The 20,189-nt window shown below is 38.1% G+C and overlaps 2 protein-coding genes across 3 annotated transcripts; one reads left to right on the forward strand and one right to left on the reverse strand.

Annotated features, from left to right (window-relative positions):
- The first annotated feature begins 10,741 nt into the window (after nt 1-10,741).
- Nucleotides 10,742-16,182, forward strand: LOC110940496 (probable ethanolamine kinase). Its single transcript, XM_022182030.2, has 10 exons — nt 10,742-10,961; nt 11,980-12,071; nt 12,307-12,413; nt 13,294-13,399; nt 14,298-14,420; nt 14,520-14,611; nt 15,182-15,266; nt 15,386-15,491; nt 15,586-15,745; nt 15,858-16,182. The coding sequence occupies exons 1-10, from the start codon at nt 10,873-10,875 to the stop codon at nt 15,984-15,986; spliced, it is 1,089 nt and encodes a 362-aa protein (XP_022037722.1). The 5' UTR covers nt 10,742-10,872; the 3' UTR covers nt 15,987-16,182.
- Nucleotides 16,183-16,539: 357 nt separating this feature from the next.
- Nucleotides 16,540-19,195, reverse strand: LOC110940497 (F-box/kelch-repeat protein At1g55270). Of its 2 annotated transcripts, XM_022182031.2 has the most exons (5): nt 19,038-19,195; nt 18,929-18,959; nt 18,436-18,468; nt 18,247-18,322; nt 16,540-17,888 (listed from the first exon to the last, which is right to left on the reverse strand). In XM_022182031.2, the coding sequence occupies exons 4-5, from the start codon at nt 18,289-18,291 to the stop codon at nt 16,653-16,655; spliced, it is 1,281 nt and encodes a 426-aa protein (XP_022037723.1). In that variant the 5' UTR covers nt 18,292-18,322; nt 18,436-18,468; nt 18,929-18,959; nt 19,038-19,195; the 3' UTR covers nt 16,540-16,652. The 2 variants fall into 2 exon arrangements, with proteins under 2 accessions (XP_022037723.1, XP_035846132.1); XM_035990239.1 differs by having other exon boundaries at nt 18,929-19,193.
- Between the last annotated feature and the right edge of the window lie 994 nt (nt 19,196-20,189).

Genomic DNA, 20,189 nt, shown 5'->3' on the forward strand with positions numbered 1-20,189 from the left:
AACACTGTTTTTAAAATGGAGAGGGAAGGACTTGATGATTGTCCAAATTTATGTGGATGACATCATTTTTGGAAGCACATGTAACAAAATGTGTGAAGAGTTTAGACAACTCATGACAGCTGAGTTTGAAATGAGTGCAATGGGTGAACTCTAGTGTTTTCTTGGTCTCCAAGTAAAACAACTGCAAAATGGCACTTTTATCCATCAAGGCAAATATGCCAAAGAACTTTTAAAGAAATTTGATATGGATGATTGTAAGCCATGCAGTACACCCATTGCAACCAATAAACTAGTCATGTTGATGAGAAGGATGAATTGGTTGATCAGACCTTATATAGAAGCATGATTGGGTCTTTATTATACCTAACTGCATCTAGACCAGACATCATGTTTGCAACATGTGTCTGTGCAAGATCCCAATCAGCCCCTAGAAAATCAAACCTTATTGCTGTAAAGAGGATATTCAGATACCTCAAAGGTGCTCCCACACTTGGTATCTGGTATCCAGCTGATGGTAAAATTGAGCTTTCAGGTTTCTCAGATAGTGACTTTGCTGGATGTGACAAGACAAGGAAGTCCACTTCAGGAGGGTGCCAATTCCTAGGCAATTGCTTAGTGTCTTGGCAAAGCAAAAAGCAAGCAGCTGTTTCCACATCCACTACTGAGGCAGAATATATAGCTGCTGCAAGCTGTACAGCCCAACTGCTTTGGCTTCAAAATCAGTTGCTGGATTTTGGTATCACTGCCTTGAAGACACCACTCATGTTGGATAGCCAGGCAGTAGAAAATATCATCAAAAATCCAGTTTCTCATTCTACCACCAAACACATCGGCATCAGACATCACTTTGTGAGGGATTGCTATGAAAAAGATTTGATTTCTCTGCATCATGTTCCAACTAAGGATCAGCTGGCAGATGTGCTAACCAAAGCATTAGACACATCCACCTTTGAAAGCTTGATCTCTAGGATTGGCATGCTAAACATGGAATAACATGCAAAATCCTGTTTTTCTATGAATAAAAGCATTAAAATGTTTTCAGGAAATCAAAATTCCATCCTTAAAAATAGCCAAAAATGAAATTTTCATTAAAATCCTTAAAAGTCTGCCATAACCACTGATGAGTTCAAAAGTCTTTTCTACTTCAAAAGTCTGTCCACTGCTGAAAATCATCCCATGCTCTCTCATTCCTTGGATAAACACTGTTGTTCAAAAGCTGTGTTGTATCCACTGATAGCAAATATCATCCACTGCCTTCAGAACCGTTACATCCACTGCCTTCATCAGCAACTTTCATGAAAGTACCGTCCTTCACTTCATCAGGGGATGGTACGTGGACAGTACATAGTGGTCAGTCCTTTTGTAACCGCTGCCACGTCAGCATTCACTTTTTCTCCATAAAACCCCCTTTCAAACCCCATACAGGGTTCTTACTGTCGAATTGAATTCTTAAAAATTCTCTTCTCAAAGCAGTTTCCATCACTTTCCATTAAATTTCTTCGCAAATTTCTTCGATTGCCTTCTTCAAAAATGACTAAATCGAAGTCCTCCGCAAAATCCACTTCATCTTCAAAAGGGGCCTCTCAAAAGGCTACACCCACAGAAATTCCACATAAACCCTCTCATAATCTTCTGGGTCTTCTCACAAAACCGGGCACCATAGATACCTTTGATTCCATCCTTGATATGATCACTGCATCAAAGTACAAAACTTTGCTTACAGCAGATGCTCCCATTTACCTGCAAACCCAGAGAGAGTTTTGGAAAAACTATACCCTTGACAAACAAGGCGAAGATGTCAAAGCCATTAACTCTACTCTACAGGGAAAAGCTGTCGTAATAACACCACAATCCATCTCGGAGGTCTTTCAACTCGACGATCAGGAAGGTAAAAATTCTTTTCCTAAAAATGAGTTAAAAAGCGACTTCATTGAAAGAGGGTATGCAGACACAATGATGAAGAGGGATACCTTACAAAAAGGTTTATTCCCTCCTACAACAAGGTTTTTATTCCATACCCTCCTTATGTGTGTTTCAAACAATACCACTGCCTTTAATGAAATACCATTAAAGATTCAAAACCTAGGGTATGCTATTCTTCAAGAAGAAAATTTTAATTATTCCCAGGTAATCTTTAATGATATGGTTAAAAATGTTGAAACAAAATCATTCTTACTGTTTCCAAGATTTCTAAGCTACTATTTTGAAAAGAAATTCAGAAGGATGATCTTTCTTTAAGAAACCAAGGTGACTCTTTTCAAATGCACAGCTTAACTGCTGAAACTTTTACAAGAATGTCAACACCTTGCAAAACACAAGCAGAGGTGCCTGAGCAGAATTTAGCAGCAAACACTGCTCCTCAGGTATCTGCTGTTGAGCCTAAAACATCAACCACGCATAAAAAGTATCAAGTACATAACATTAAACATTGTTTAATTTCTCAAATTAACTAGGCGAGTTTCTAAGCGTCATCCTAGCTTGTTTCTTGGATCCAGCATCCTATCAGCCTGCAACATGTATTAAAATAATGTCAATACAATAATGTACCAGAGAGTATACAAGTTTGAGTATATAGTATCATAATAGTTTAAAAGACTCATATCCGTCATGTAAACATATAAAAGTTTCAGCCATGCTAGTTTACGCAATCTAAGTGATAGCCCAAGAATCCCATTGCGTTTAAAAGCTCTTCCCCGAGAATAATGGGAAGATAAATGTCTCCTCCTAACAATACCCCCGAGAATAATGGGGAGGTGCATTACTCCTATAGCGCTACTATTGTTAAGGCGGAACTACACACAAGGATTAAACGTTCACATAGCATTAAGTATCAAGAATCCAAAAAGTATCAAGTTTCATGTTCACAGAGGATAGAGTATGTTTCCAAACAAGTTTCAAGTATCAAGTTTATAGAATAGATGTTGCATCCCAAAAGTGTTTAAAACAAAAAGGGATCGAGTATACTCACAGTGGGTGCTAACTATCGACACCACCATTGGATTAAAGGGAGCACTAGAGTTAGCCTGATTATAGTATAACAGATAAGCGTCAAACAGAATATCAAAAAGTGCGAAGCGTCGGACAGGTTACCTGATCGGATGGCCATCCGAACGGATGGTCATCCGGTCGGATGATCTTAGATTAGATGGACACCCATCCGATCGGATGGTCATCCGGACGGATGACCATTCGATCGAATGGTTATTCGATCAGTAGATGTGTATTGTAAATAGTTTCAAACTTTTGAAGTTTTTGTTGTAGTATAAATCCAAGTCGTTCGAACGGATGGTCCTCCGATCAGATGACCGTTCAGTCGAATGACTGTTCGAGTGTAAGTTTCAAGGTTCAAAGTTCGGATTCAAAATATTTTTAAGTATTGAAGGCTACGGGGAATAGGCCGTTCATTTGGATGACCGTTCGATCGGATGACCGTCCGACCGGATGGTCATTTGACTGTGTGATCCTTTTTTCCTTGCAACCATCGTGAAGTTTCTAAGTTTGAATTCAACAGAGACGACGTGGTGCGTGTCAAGACAACGGAAAAACCCACCAAGGCTCAGCCTGTCTGATCGGATGGGAATCACCCCGTTCGATCAGACGGCTGTTCTCGACATGATATCATGTCTGACCTGTATCTTGGTCATCTCTCCGGTGGAAATCCGTTATTGAGCCGACTCCAGACTAAGGAACAAGTCCTTGGCCTGTTTTGGTTCTAGACACCACCAATTTGAGTAAAAGGTTTAGGAAAATAGATGTTCAACTGAAAAGGCTTAGATTTAGTACAGATTCATGGTAAAACACATAGGAATCTCTTAGATCTGGACTAAATCTTGACGAAAATGACATCACACAGCCTATTGTACAACCTGCCATGATGATGTCATCCTCAAGAGTCCAAATCTTAGTGATTTCACGGTGAAAAGCATGATTTTGATGAAGAATCATGTGAGGAAATGTGTATAGATGAAAGTTGTACAAGAATCAAGTGGAAAACTTACAAGAATCGCTTGAAATTGGAAGAAAAGTGCCTAGAACGAGAGTGTGCGTCACTAGTCGGAGGAGCCTGTCACATCAGTGAATAATGATGTGACAGCTCGTATTTATAGTGCAAGAGGGAAGTAAGGCGGTGCAAGTGCTGGATCGGATGGCTGTTCGGTCGAATGGCCCTCCGATCGGATGTCCATTCGGACAGCCGAGACCCGTTTGCAAGATTTTTCGACTTTGGTTCGTTTTGCGAGTTAGATTAAGAGTTGCGTTGCGTATTATTGTGTAATATCATCATAAGACAAAATTATACGATTAACACAAAAGTTTCTGAGTTTCAAGTCTACACAAGCTAGCTGATAAGTGTCAAGTTTCAAGTTTCAAAGTCTCAAAGTTTCTCGTTCCACAAGAATCAAGAGTCAAGAGTCAAGTTTCAAGTATTTAGTATCGGGATTTAAGTTTCAAGTATCAAAGAGTCTAGATTCAAAGTTTCATAAGATTCAAGTTTCAAAGTATTACAAGATTTAAGTATCAAGTTTCACAAAGTTTCATAATAGCCTAACATAGTTAAGATTCAAAAGTATAGGGGCTAGACTTTCCAATAGTTGAAAGTTCAAGGACGCAGGGCGTTACATGTATCAGCTTGAGACAAGAGATTGAGAAAGCCCCAAAAAGCGGGAAGCTGAGGCATCTAGTCAAGAATGTGCGCAAGGAGAAGCGCCAAATCCAAATAAATGATGATGGGGGCCAGAAGAAGGTCAGACGTTTGGAAACACACATGGTCGATGGACCAAGAGACAGCGCGAAAAGAAAAGGCAAGCGCCCATTTGAGCCAGCTTGGCAAGAGCAGCAAGTCATCTTCCCAGTAGTGCGCGGGGGACACGCGGCACACGCCCCGTCGTTATTACTGGCATCATAGGCCATTATGAAACAAATTATGTTTTCATTGATCCTGGAAGAACGACTGATATAATCTATGAACAATGTTTCAATCAGTTCGACCCTGAAGATAAAGCGCATCTTCAGCCAGTCGACTACCCATTGTCTGGGTTCTACAACGAAACAGTCTTCCCGTTAGGTCAGATTAGCTTCCCCATCACGCTATCTGATGGCAAGCACTCGAGAACAACGAACGTCAACTTCATGGTTATGCCAGTGAAATCGAGACACAACGTTCTGATCGAAAGAGAAACCTAAGGAGAAATGAGAATGGTAACCTCCACTCCCCATTCAGCCGTTGGATTCCCAACTGAAACGGGGGTGGCGATTATTTATTCAAGGAAAGAAGTGATGGTGACAGAGGATGCTCGCCTAGTAAAAGCCAGCAAGGTCTCACCAACTGAACTGGAGAAATGGGTTTTGAATCGCAAGTACCCGGAACAGATGGTGACGATCGGCCACGCAATTTCCCCAAACATCAGGTCGCATCTAAAACAATTGTTGTTCAGAAACATGGATATATTTTCCTGGACACCGTCTGACATGACGGACGTCCCGCGCGACATCGCCGAGCATTGTTTAAACACTTATCCATCTGTTGAGCCTAAAGTCCAAAGGAAGCGCAGCCTAGGGACTAAAAAAACAAAGGCTATGAATGAACAAGTTTGTGTTCTGCTCAAAGTAGGAATATTGCGGGAGGTGCGCTACCAGAGTTGGGTCGCGAATCTTGTGATGGTCGAGAAGTCTATCGGAGGGTGGCGCATGTGCGTCGACTACACAGATCTCAATAAGGCATGTCCCAAAGACTGTTAATCACTGCCTGAGATCGACAAGAAAATAGACTCCCTTGCGCCATTCAGGTGGAAATGCTTTTTATATTGCTACAAAGGCTATCATCAAGTCCAGATGGCCTTAGAAGATGAAGATAAAACTGCGTTCCACACTGACATCGGTATTTTTTGTTATACCAAGATGCCCTTCGGGCTCAAGAATGCTGGCGCAACGTACCAGCGATTGATGGACAAAACTTTTAGGGATGACATTGGAAAACACATCGAGGTATACATTGATGATCTTGTGATCAAGAGTCCAGAAGAGGACCAAATGCTGAAAGACATTGAGAAAACGTTCAACTCCCTACGAAGCGTGAACATGAAGCTTAACCCAAGCAAATGTTCTTTTGGGATGGAAGAAGGTAAATTTTTGGGTTTCATGGCTACCAATGGTGGGTTTAAAGTCAACCCAGAGAAAGTCCAAGCAATTGAAAGGATGCCATCCCCGCGCACCATAAGGAGATGCAAAGATTGGCTGGCCGCTTAGCCGCGCTTATCCGTTTCTTGTCAAACCACGCGGCAAAATCTTTTCCTTTCATTAGCACATTGCGCAACTGCATCAAGAAGCAGGAGTTTAAATGGACGGCGGAAGCAGAGGCAACTTTCCAACAGATGAATGAGTGCTTGATCAAACTCCCCACTCTAACAGCACCATTCGAAGAAGAACCCCTCATATTGTACTTATCTGCTTCGGATAAGGCAATAGGGTCAGTATTACTTGTGGAAAGAGAGGGAGTTCAAATTCCAATCTATTATGTCAGTAGGATGCTCACTAACCCTGAGACTCGCTACTCAATCATGGAAAAGTTGGTTCTCGCGCTACTACATGCTTCCAGGAGGCTGCGCAAGTATTTCACCAGTTTTGTTATCACTGTGCTCACCAATTTTCACATCGGTACTATATTACAAAAGCCCAAAATCTCGGGTCGGTTCGCAAAGTGGGCAATTGAACTAGGGTCATAACATCTTGTATAGGCCGCACCCAGCTATCAAAGGCCAAGTGTTAGCAGATTTCATTACTGAAGTCCCAAAAGGTAAGATAAAAGAATGTGAGGCAGTCGATACACCCGCCCAAAACACATCGGATGAGCTGTGGTTGTTATTCACTGATGGGGCTTCGAATGAAGACGGCGCAGGAGCAGGGTTGCGCCTAGTCAGCCTAGAAAAACATGAATTTACTTATGTTATAAGGTTGGATTTCAAGAACACCAACAATGAAGCTGAGTACGAAGCTTTCCTGGCAGGCTTGCGCCTGGCCATCAAAATGGGTGCAAAAAACTTACAAGCGCATGTTGATTCTCTGTTAATCACGAGCCAAATCAATGGGCTTTATGGACGCAAAAGGCGAGGTAATGGCTCTCTACTTAGAACAAGCAAAAGAGCTGCTCCAAAAGTTCTAATCATATAAGGTTGTTCACATCAACCGAAGCGAAAACAAACCCGCTGACGCCTTCAGTAAGTTAGCCTCCACAGCAAGTTTTAGGTTGGCGTATAACGCCATCATTTTGTATCTTCTTTGCCGTAGCCTATACTTGAATATCATTGCAACCGTGGACTTTGTACCATTCGAATGTGCTAAATCACAGGGTTGTTCAAGCAGATGTAGCCTCTCTGTCTTCAACATTTCCTCCATCGGCAATGAATATTTCACCCCGTGTTGATAAATCACTTCAACCGTTCCTGTTTCTTCATGCACCACCAACTGCTAACTGTTGGTAGAGGACTATCGTCAATATCATCATCATCATCATCATCATCATCATCATCATCATCATCATCTTCTGCCTGAAATTTTCTCTCCAATCTTCTTATACTGTTCGAGTTCTTTCACAATCGTTGGCCCTTGGAGCCCCAAGGGCCAGAATATCCCTCTGAACCCCTTCAGACATACCAAATATGGCTTTGATTGTCCTTACCTTCACCCTTCTCCTATTAAAGAACTTTAGGATGAATCGTATCTCTGACCTTTCAAACCTCCATGCAATAACCTTAGCCATTTTTTTAAGATTTTGGCGTTTTGGACAATATGTGGCCTTTTAGACAATGTTTGGCGTGTTTGAGTTGTGTTCTCATGGTCTACTTTTATAATGACTTTTTTTTCCCACGCAGTGACAGGTAATTATGGCGTTTTGAAAAAGATAAATAAATTCAATTTCCCAAGTATTTGGCTTTCAATATAATAAATGTTAATAATTATGTTTCCGTCGTTTCATTTTACTGTTTGCAGTTACTGTGTTTTGTTTTCAGATTCATCTGTTTTATGGTGTAACACTCCCATCTTGACGGCTGTAATTATGGCGTTTTGTTTTCCAATGGCGTTTAGATAAAGATGACACCTTTTGTTTTATTCTCTTTGCACATTGTTTTAACCTTTTTTTAGATTTATTATTATTATAGTACTTGTTCAAAGTAATTTTATTATAGTTTGGTAATTTTTGAGGCGTTTTATGGCATGATGGCGTTTCACCAGCATTTGCCCGTTTGGCGTTTTATTATATTTTAATTACAGAATTAATGTATTTTTGTTCTTAACTGAAAATTACATAAAAAACAACAGAAAAAGAAAATTAAAAAAAACAAATAGAAGCAATTTATGATCTAAATCTTCAATGTCATCAGTCTCTTTCTTCTTTTGAAACTACAAGAACTGTCACAAATAAATGACGTTTTGGGTTTGGCGTGGTTTTTTTCTTATTCGTGTGTTGAAGTGGGTTTGTGGATGTTGGAGACATAGATCGACTCCGTGTGGGTGGATGCTATCTGCCCGTCATCTTCATTATAATCACCGTGGCTAAAGTAGCATTTACACTGGGATAGGTCTATTCTCCTCATCCAAACCTTTCTTCAGGAACAAAGAAGGCAAAATGACATAAGGGTGTCATCAGTCCCTCTTTCTTAAAATTTGTCCATCTCATGCAGCAGAATCTTACTCCCCTCACCTAACAAACCATTCAACGAAACTTCATGCAGAACATTGCTGAGTATCAAAAGAAAAGATGTTTGCCATCGTTGATTTCTCTCAACTTTTGACGTTTTACAGTGAGTTGTATTTTAGGAACCATTGTGTTTTTGTGTGTTTTTTTGGTGTGATAAACGGAAGTTGAGACGTTTCTATTTATAGGATTTTTTTTTTTGCGCGTAGTTTAGGCGGGATATTATTTTATAACAATAAATGCAATTAACATTTATCCAGATGTAAGGCTTGGCCTTTATATATTATGGCGTTTTTGTAGCCTAAGAGCTTAAATAAAAACACATAAAAAACTACGTAGTGATAAAATTGGTGTTTTGTATTTACTTGAGTTATATTTCAACGGTGTTTTATGTAAAAAAGGATGTTTTACCTTTTTTACTCTTAATGAAGCGCGTCCACGTAATAAAATTTATGTTATTTACGAAAACGTCGCTGCGCCAATCTAGTCCATAGATTGTTTTGATCGAATGATCCATAACCGTTCTCACACTTTTCACCGTTTTCTCTAAATCCTGACCCTATTGTGATTCCAGGATTCGACGAGTTTGACGGAGCTTCATTCCCGATACGACGTGTTCGATGCGTTTATTATTACTAAGAAAGGAGTAGAAGATAGATACGGCACCGAGCAGTCACTTATGATCTGGTCTCTTATTCATATCTGAAAGTTACAGCACCATGAGACCAGTTGGACAACATGTCCCCTCAGAGACCCAAAAGCTTGTCCAAATGGGAACCCCAACTCCCTATTTATAGGCAACAACCTATCATCCGAGTGAACCTATGTCCATCCATCCGGATGGACTATTACACTGCACAACCTACATTCGGATGGGGGTTTGGACTATATGTTGTTCATCCGTCCGGATGGACGTTTACAGTATCAACACCGTGTCCAACTGATCCTATTCTATACAATATTCAACACACGCCCTATCTAACTATTCGCACAGTGGCAGGCGTACGAAATATGCACCAACACCTATATATATAGATACTGAATTAAAACAAACATGTGTGTCGGGTCTGGTGGTTGGAGCGCTCCGCTAACATGGTATGCATACAGACTTGTAAGGTCTTAGCACATCAAACTAAATCAAGTAAAAAAAATTAAGAAATAAAACCACTATAAGACTATCTCCGACGTAGCCGAGCCACTCCACTCGTAGCCACAAGTACCTGAAGCCACGCTGGACACGCCTGAAGTTGTTTACCGAATTGGAGATCAGCCGCCCGAAGCAGCCCAAAGGTGAGGCGTCCATAGAAAAGGGCGGAGTTTTTCCCCGGTCCACACAATGGGTGTGGGGCTAAAGTAAAAATAAATAAAATATTGTGTAGGGGGTAGGTGATGAGGTACAAATTAAGGAAGATAAAGATATTTGTAAGGTTGGAAATTAACACATGGCTTTTAAGAATTTGTAAGAATATAATATGACAGATGACGTGACAACTAATGCCATATAAGGACACACGTAACATAGGAGATAGTTCATGTGTGAAGTTCGAGCTTGGACTCGTTTAGTAAAAAGAGCTTCAGGCGTAACATAGGAGATAGTCCACGTGTGAAGTTCAAGCTCGAACTCGTTTAGTAAAAAGAGCTTCAAGCTATAAGTTGGTCTCGAACTCATTTAAGCTCGGCTTAGACCATGGAGTGTGGGTTGGGGCGGGGGAAGCCAAGCAACGCCGGTTCAGCCAGACCGGGCAAGCGTGGGTTGCGGCGTTGCCCGCTGGCGTGGCTATGAAGCCTGACGTGGGGCGGGAAAGGGGGAGATGACGTAGATGGCTAGGACTGGCTGGGCATACTTGACCCAAAAAAAGCCATGTCACCCTACACCAAAAAAAACACGCCCAGCCAAGCCACACCATGTGAAACCCACCTCCGTTACATGTCAACCCAAGGCCCAGATCCCGCACTCTTAGTAAAAAGTCAACAATCTCGAATGGCTAATGAAAGCTTGGGCTCGTTCCACCTATCACAAGTGTCAAAAACAAAAAGAGAAATTATTAAAGGGAAGGAAAATAATTGCAAAAATGATCCCTAAAAGCTATGACAGATATAAAACAACCCCAAAAGTTCGCAATTTACGTAGCCATTTCGTTTGAACTCACACTCACTCACACAAGATTTGCAGCAGAAACACCATGGCTGAAGCTCGCAACGTCCAGATTCCGTACTCTCCTCTCACTGTCGACCACACTCTTCCTGTTCCGGATATGAAACCTTGCCTCGTGTACGCTTATTCACATCTCACACTCTTTTACTTCTTTCGGTTGATGTGATTTGAGCTTAATTTGATCATGAAACGGATTGCGTAACCTAGTTCTTATTTGTTTTAATCTATCACACGAATTTGTTGTATCTTCATGTATGTGTACACGATCTGTTTGACTTTATAATTTTATATGTGGTTGAATGAAAAGCTAAAAACCTAGGGTTTAGATTTGACGGAATTAGTCTGGTTTAGTTGCTGTGTCGGATGATTCGGATCTGGTGCTTGTTCCTGAATTTGTTTTGACATGTGTTTTGAAATAGATGAATTTTGATATATGGTATGGACTGATTACAGATTAGTTAAATGATTAACTTGAGATCTAAGTAGCTAATGCAGTAAAATATCGGAACCGATATCTGAGATATCGGTTATCGCGGTGGGATGTCGGTCATTTTAATATCATGCTAAATTTATATATATAGCAATTTAACACTAACAATTGTAACAAGTAAAAACTCACTAAGACTTAAAACACTAACATTTAACAGTAACAACTAACAATTAAGACTTAAAACACTAATAGCAGCAATAAGAAGAAAAATGAACGGTAAAAATAAGAAGAATGGTACTGATATCGGGAGAATCGATGATTTATCGATCAAATATCGGTCCTGTATCGGTCAAATATCGGACAATATCGCTGATATTATCGGTACTGATATTCTGATCAATATTTTGTACCGCTGTCTCGGCAGGGGACCGATAACCGATATATCACTGATATATCGGGATATTAACTACATAGCTTGAGATGGTTTTTTCTTCGAGTTTATTGCTGTTAGTTATCTATTTTTAGTGTTTGTTTGAGGTATTGATAGAAATTATATCAGAATATTTTGAGTTAGCAATGAGAAGAAGGTAACTTGCTACTTTAATCTTTACATTGTTTCGTGGACAGTCAGAAGTATTTGTTTGTACCTTTTAGTATAGTTTCTTGAGATTAACCTTCTTGCTTTTGGTGTTTCGACTTTGATAGAAAGCTTTGCAAGGATTTGTTCAAAAAATGGGCAAATTTGGACGAATCACACTTCTTTGCCGAGAGAGTGGCTGGTGGCATCACAAATCTCTGTAGGTATCCTTTATATATTGCGTACTTTATATGGTTGTTAATTTTCACAACGATTGGATCTGTGCCAACCTGTAATTGAAGAAAGAGACGGTGTATATCATAATAGTTCAAGACCAATAGGTGGAAATATATTAGTTTTTATATACATATCTTTTTTGGTGGGCTCTTTCTATACTGCAGTGGATTTTAGTCGCTCAGATTAGTGTTTTAACTAACTGCATTTTGTTATTGTAGTGCTCAAGGTATCTGTAAAGGAACAAAATGGGAATACGGTGCATGTTACGGTTAGACTGTATGGTCCAAATACAGATTATGTCATCAATCGAGAAAGGGAACTACAAGTTAGTATCTCATTGTCTTTGGATTTATGTTTAGTACCATATGCTGCATTTTACGATTATGAATAGACTGTATGGTGCAAATGCATAATACGTCATCACTTGAGAATGGGCACCCCAAGTTAGTATCCGACTATCTTTGGTTCTTTATGTTACAACATCTGCATCGAAAACGTATATCTATTAATCAAGTACAAGATTTTTGCTAGTTATAGTTATTTAGGGATATTTTTGTAAAAGCAAGTGTGTTTTTTATTTAATTTGATTCATGGTTTTTAAAAAAGCTTGAGGCGCGCCTCGAGGCGAAACGGCCAAAAAACGAGTCTGAGGCGCGCCTCATGGGGTTTTTATCGTATATGCGCCTTAGAGGGGCTGAGGCGCTAAGAAAGGCTGCGCCTCAGGAGATTTTGATAGTTGTTTTTGATGTTTTTGACTTTTTGTGTCAATTTCAAGCATTTCATGTCTTTTTATGTGTGTTTTTGATGAAACTGATGATGGAATTAGTTAGTATTATTATTTTTATAATATATATAATTTTCATATTCATTTAATAATACCGCCTCGGCCTTACGCCTCGTTTCGCCTCGAGGCTTACGCCTCGTGAGGCGAAGGGAAAATGCCTCGAAACTCGTTTCCGTTCTTTTAAACCTTGATTTGATTATCATGCGGCCCTGTGTTAAGTACCATATTGGCCACAAACCACGATATTCTTCCTATTAGTATTGTTCTGACTACTGCATGCTGTTGAAAACATTGTACCTTGGCTACAACATTTAGCACAATGTTTTAGTCATAGCAACAAGATTATCTTCATTATGTTTCCTATTTAATTTATTTCATATGCTTGTATCCATTTTGTAAATTTGATATCTTTGTGGTATAGGCCATTCATTACCTCTCAGCTGCAGGATTTGGTGCCAAGTTGCTAGGAGTATTTGGAAACGGAATGGTACAATCATTTATACATGCTCGTACTTTAGAACCAGTTGGTAAGAAGCAAAGTGACCTGTTTGAGTGTGATTACAAATTTCCCGTATCTTATGCAACTTTAATTAATTTTAGATGGATATCTTCTGTTTACTTCCTAGTGTATGTTCTTCCTTATTGATATTATATAACTGTAAAACATTTGTTCTGTTTTTTTAATCAGACATTAATCTTTAGATGCCTTAATTTAAAAATTTTTAAATGCTAGATGACTTTTATGGTTAAGTCGAAAATTATTTTCCCTCTGATACGTGTAGGTCTAAATGTCCGTGTCGGTTCTTATATACATGCTAAATTAAATCCGTTACCATTTACGTTGATATTCATTTATATTTGATGTTATCAGTACTAGGTTAAAGCGAAGATTTATTTAAATTTTGTAATTTTGTTTTTTTAGAGAGAAGTTTGGTTTTAAAAACTAAGTTTTATTATGTATAAGTTTTTAACTATATGTATATATAGGATGAGGATCACTAAATTTTGGGACCTAAGGTTCATATTTTATAAATTTTATGTTTCTAACAGTCATATGTGTATTATATATACATAATAGAACCATATATTTTTACCTACACATAGCCTACATTCATGTAGGTAATTTAACCTACACATAACCTACATATTGTAATTCTTCTGAGAATCTTTGGATAAGCTAATTCTGATATTCTAGGACAATAAAGACCCTGAGATTTTATCAATATGTAACTGATATGAATATACTTTTATACATTTAATATCTGTCAGATTTGATATGGAGTTCACATTATCAATATCCGTTCAGCACGGATACAAATTTGGATACTTGATATGATGCTGAAAAGGAAATAAACGCATGCAATCCATATAGCATCCATTTTATAGTTTTATTTGATATAATTGCTAATTCTGTATGGTGTACAGACATGAGGAAGCCAAAATTAGCCGCTGAAATTGCAAAGCAACTTAAGAGGTTCCATCAAGTGGAGATTCCGGGATCCAAGGAACCGCAGCTGTGGACCGACATCTTCAAATTTTTTGAAAGAGGTGTTTTTATATCTTTTCAACGAGTTTTTTTTTTCGTGTGCCTCTCGGATTATCTTTTTAAAGTAAAGTGCTGAAAAGATTAAGGTTTGTCAATTGTAGCGTCTACTCTTACTTTTGATGATATTGAGAAGCAAAAGAGATATGAAACAATTTCATTCAAGGAAGTCCGTGCAGAACTTATAAAGCTCAAGGTAGTCTCTGACTCTCTTCTATGATTGTATATTACATTATGTTTTACGTCTTCTGAATCATTTTGTTTTAAAAACTGGATTATTATTGAAATTTTATTTGACAGACTAATGATTAACAAAAATATTAATTTTTTGGACCGAAAGTGTTTTAAGGGTTAACCCAACTTGACATGCTTCAATATGTACCTAAAATAGTAAATTTTCCCCGCGCGTTGTGGCGGGTATCCAGTCGGTATCAGTTCAGTTCGTTACGGTATCGATACAGACATACAGTACTGACACTCAGTATACCAACCGAAAGGAAAAACTCCAAAAGTACAATACTGACAATCGGTATAATTAACGAACACAAGTTATTTAAAGTATACGGGTGCGATTGAAAGTAAAAAAAACACAAAAACCACAAAAGGGGGCTCATTTTTAGCGTAAATAGGCATATGCTCATTTTAGCAAAGGGTGATGGTGCATTTTAGCATCACCTTACTATTCACAAGCATGAACTTTGTCGTATATTATTTATGTGGTTGAAATGGTACAAGTTGAAAGAACCATAGTGATTTTACGAGGCAGGAATTGACAGGTCGTCTTGATGCTCCTGTGGTGTTTGCTCATAATGACCTGCTTTCTGGAAATCTAATGCTGAATGATGATGAAGGTATCTTTCTAATAATATACTTTTTCGTTAATCACAAGTGATACATATTATAAAGTTAAGAAAAAGTGTTAAAACGGTTCTTCTCCTAATGGCTGTTTTTATATGTATTGTTGGAGCAGAGAAACTTTACATCATTGATTTTGAATATGGATCATACAGTTACAGAGGTTTTGACATCGGTAACCACTTTAATGAATATGCTGGCTATGATTGCGACTACACCTTGTAAGTTGAGATCTTGATCTTATGCACATTATTGTCTTTTTATCACAGCTAACTTAGTTTACTCTTTTTTTTTTTTTTTTTTTCTTAAATAAAGGTACCCAAACAAGGATGAACAATATCATTTCTTCAAGAATTACTTACAACCTGAAAGTCCCGATAAAGTTCCAGAGAAAGATTTGAAATTGCTGTATGTTGAAACTAGCTGTTACATGTTAGCTTCACATTTGTACTGGGCTCTATGGGCTCTGATCCAGGTATCATTCGCTCAACTCAAATCTTAAAACGAAGCTATGAGTTATTTGAATGCCCTATTTTGTGACACAATTTGGTTTCTTCAAGTGTACTGATTGATTGATTGTCAAACAGGCCAAAATGTCACCCATTGATTTCGATTATCTTGGTTATTTCTTTCTGAGATACAATGAATACAAAAGACAGAAGGACACATGCTTATCTTTGGGTGAGTCTTACCTCTCTGGACCCAAGCCCAAGTAAACTCTTGTTTCGCAACCCGTTTGAACAACCAAAATTCTTGATAGATTGTAGTGAACTTTTCGGATGGCCCGATTTGTTGTAATCTTGATTTTCTAGTTGGATGAGAAACGCCATATGTTTGTATTCCGTTTCAACGTTATGTTTGCTTTCATTTACGGGCTTTTAGGTATAAAAGATGGATTGAATTGCGTAACAATAGTGGGAGTGAATCTGAATCTCTTACACGAACCTAGCACGATATTCTTCATGTTTAGCTTTAGGCTAAATGGGCTTAGTTCAGTTTTAAGTCAAACCCGCAACTACTTTTAGTTAAATGGGTTGTGTTTAGGTTGATATATAGGTTCGTCGGTTGACCTTTTAGCTCATTAGTATTATACTAGTTATTTTAAATTTGATAATCAAGTATTTTATGCTAATATTTTAAAATTATAAAAGAAATGTAACATAATTATTTATATACACATTTGAAATTTAAAGTATTGACATCCAGAAAGATAAAATAATAATTTTTTTTGTCAGACACTTAGACCCGCCAACCCACAGACACAACCCATTTAACACCCCAAACAACGATTTGGTTGAACATTTCCATTCAAAAAACATTATACAGCGTATATGAGTTCTTACAATCCTATTACAAAACATCTAAACAACAATCTCTAGATCTCATGCTTGAAGCACTTGACAATGAACAATATGGCTCTTCAATCGGTTCCGACCCGCCAGACTGGACCACAGGTTCGACATCAACGTCTTCAACTGCCCTTTTCCCGCTAGTGTTTCCCATGTGGCACCGCCGTCTTTCCCGACATGCACCAAAGATATACTCATATTATTTCTTATAATACAAAGTTTCCCATTCAAAGGGACCAATGCTGCAGCCTCAAAACCCTTCGAGTTCCCCATATGCATCTTGCTATCAATATGCTTACTCCACGAATCGGTTTCTTCATCATAAACCCGAACTTTACACCCGTCTTTACACTCCAAAGCATAAAGTTTCCCATCTAAACACGTGCTCGGGTTCCTCCAGCCCGAAACCATCCCGTCTTGAACCGCGGTCCACTTATCCGTTTCCGGTTGGTACATTTCACTAACCACTTGCCTATGTGACCCAAGCCCCTTCAAGAACCACTTCCCATCATAAACCAACCCTATAAACGGGACCATGGCTGTACTCATATCCGAAACGAAAGACCATCGGTTCTTACTCGGGTCGTAAACCTCTACCGACCTTAGGGACCGTTGAACACCTTCATTCTCACCGCCGGCTACATACAAACAGTTGTTTATAACACACGTCCCGAAAAAATGTCGTCTCCTAAGCATATCAGGGGCCCGGTGCCATTTATTGGTCCGCGCACTATAATAAACAACCCGTCTCATTGAGCCCTTGATGGGATCTTTACCGCCGAATAAGTATAAATGACATCCGCTTAGGACCGCGCACCCGAACCCTAGAGCCTCTGAGTATTCTTTTGGGACCGGTGGTAATGGTTGCCAAAGGTGGTTCAATGGGTCGAACCCGAGCCATGTCATCTTTCGATCTTTGTCTCGTTTCATAACGTACACCCATTCTTCGGCTATTTGTAGGTTTTTCCGTAGAGAATAGAAGAAGTTACCGGCTAAGAGACGGTACCATCTTTTGCAAACTAACCGGAGCTTGCGGTGCTCGATTCGTGGGACCCGTATTAAACAGGCTATGGCGAGGTCATCGGGCAGCCCGGGCAGAAGAGGGGATTGGTTACGGGTTCGGTCACGGGTTGGTTTTTGTCTGGTAGGGTGAATTGACGGTTTGATGTCGGGTTGTAGACAAAGTTTTGAACCGGGAACGAATCTTTTTGCTCCTGCAACGGTTTTCAGACCGGCATCTACTCTACACAAGCAAGCTGTTGTATCCACCTGCAAAAAAACGACATCTTCCCGTCATTAATCGGAATAACAGTTTGGATTTCGTTTGGAAAAAACGGTGAACAAATTTAACCATGATTTGAGTTTAATCCACAGAAAGGATCAAATTAAACCATGATTTGATATTTTGATGGTTCGGTTTTGAGAGTTTAGCCGTTTGAACCGATTCTTTTTTATTTTCTTCTTCCAAATCGTTAGTTTATATATAAAAATGATAAATATTATTCATGAATATGATATACAATATACATAATTGCATTATATTTTGCCGTTCAAAAAAAAAATTGCATTCTATTTTAATTTAGTCATAAATAAATGATTCCGTGATATAAAAGATATAAGAATTTACCAAAGGAGGCTGAATCCCTCTTTCCATTTTATATGCAGATTTCATAACTCATCATCTGCCAAACAGAATCTTGATTCTACAAGAAACATACATATAGTTTAATTTACAAAAAAAAAAAAAAATCCCAGATAATCCAAGATTCAAGATTCAATTTTTATAAAATTTCCAATGAATTTCAAGAACATGTACCTGAGTTTTTGCCTTGAAAATGTAGACTTGACCCTGTGCAATGAAGAATAATATTAGTAGAATGTCAAGATTATTATAACTTGAATTTGATTGATACCCAACTAATGATAAAGACCAGAGGAAAACACTCAAAAGACACAAACTTTATATAGTCAAAAAAAGCTGAACAAAAAGCATAAACTCAAGCTCAGATCTCCAAATTGTCAATAAGAACCCTAGAATTCAAAAACCCATGAAGCAAATTCCAAGAAATCAAGAACCCACAAATTATTAAGCAAGAAATGAAAAACCCATGAAGCAAAATACAACAAAAAACCCAAAAATAATTAAGCAAGAAATGAAAAACCCATGAAGCAAAATCCAAGAAATAAAAAATAAACACAGATTATTAAGAAGAAAAAAAAATCAAAACCAACAAACAAGCAAAATGCTAGACAGCAAGAAATGGGGGAAAAAGAGGAGCAAATAGAGAGGACTTTTACTGTGTTGTTACCTAAAGTCTTGAGTGGAGAAGAGGGCCCAACCTAACAAAACAAGCAGAAGAATGTGTTTGAGATGAACACTTAAAAAAGGGGGAGAGAGAATGCCAAAACAAAACAAACCTAAACCATTAAGTGAAGAAAAAGAGTGCATATGGAGGATGATGATGAGATTGTGGCCTCCAAACTTAAAAATAAGAGAATCAAGTCAGCAATTTTGAGAAAGTTGCAGCCTTGTTTTGGTGTCTTTTATTTAGTCTTTAGCATAAAGAGAGACTTGTAGGGTTCTGTTTGTATATCTATAATAGTTATATCTATAGAGAGTTTAGTTTTGGTATTGGATAGTAGTTACAAAGTGTTTTGTATGAATTATTTTAATACCGGGAATAAATGTTCTTTGATTAAATTAGTAATAGTAATAATAAGTTTAAATAAGAGTTACTATAACTATATAAGATTATAATGAATACTAAAATATGTCAAATCCTGAAATAAATGATCATTTTACATTAATTATGACGGGTTAAGTTATTCCACAAACGCTTCTAAAAATAAGAAGTGTACAAAGACATAATGAATTGTATAAAATGACACAATGTCGAGCAAAATATAACATATACCGAAAAATATAATACAATGTCGAAGAAAAAAGACACAATAAGTCGCAAAAAAGACACAATGACACAAATATAGAAAAGGCACAATGATAAATAAAAGACATAATGATAATAAACAAAAATTCTAAAATCTACAACCTATAAATCCAAAAGTGAAAATCTAAAATCTCACATCATAAAGTTTGATAAGACGCTTCCAATGCCGCTTGAATGTGCCTTTGTATTTTATCTTAAAACCAATTATAACATATGTATGTTATAACTTTATAATTGTGTTACTTATGATTATATTAGAGAAAGATCATGCTTATAATCATGACATATGCGACCTCAAAGTTGTGTATCCTGGTTTGCTTGTGTGTCTAGATTTCATTTTGTATATTCTCACGTAAATGGATGTTTCTCTTGATGATTGAAACTCAAGTATCATGTTTTTTGCTTGTGTATTAGTATAAACCCCGTTAATGCATATGTAAATGCATGAAATATGCAACCAATAATTGTGTGTCACCATTGGCGTACCCATCCTTTGGTCAAAGTAGGCGGCCGCACCCCTTACAAAAAATTTAGTGTATATTTTAGTCAAAAAATCCAAACCCACTCTTTGAAAATATGGTTGAACACCTCATCCGCAATCCTAGCAAATAATTTCTGGGTA

This window comes from Helianthus annuus, chromosome 5 (genome assembly GCF_002127325.2).
Source record: "Helianthus annuus cultivar XRQ/B chromosome 5, HanXRQr2.0-SUNRISE, whole genome shotgun sequence".
Taxonomy (NCBI): domain Eukaryota; kingdom Viridiplantae; phylum Streptophyta; class Magnoliopsida; order Asterales; family Asteraceae; genus Helianthus; species Helianthus annuus.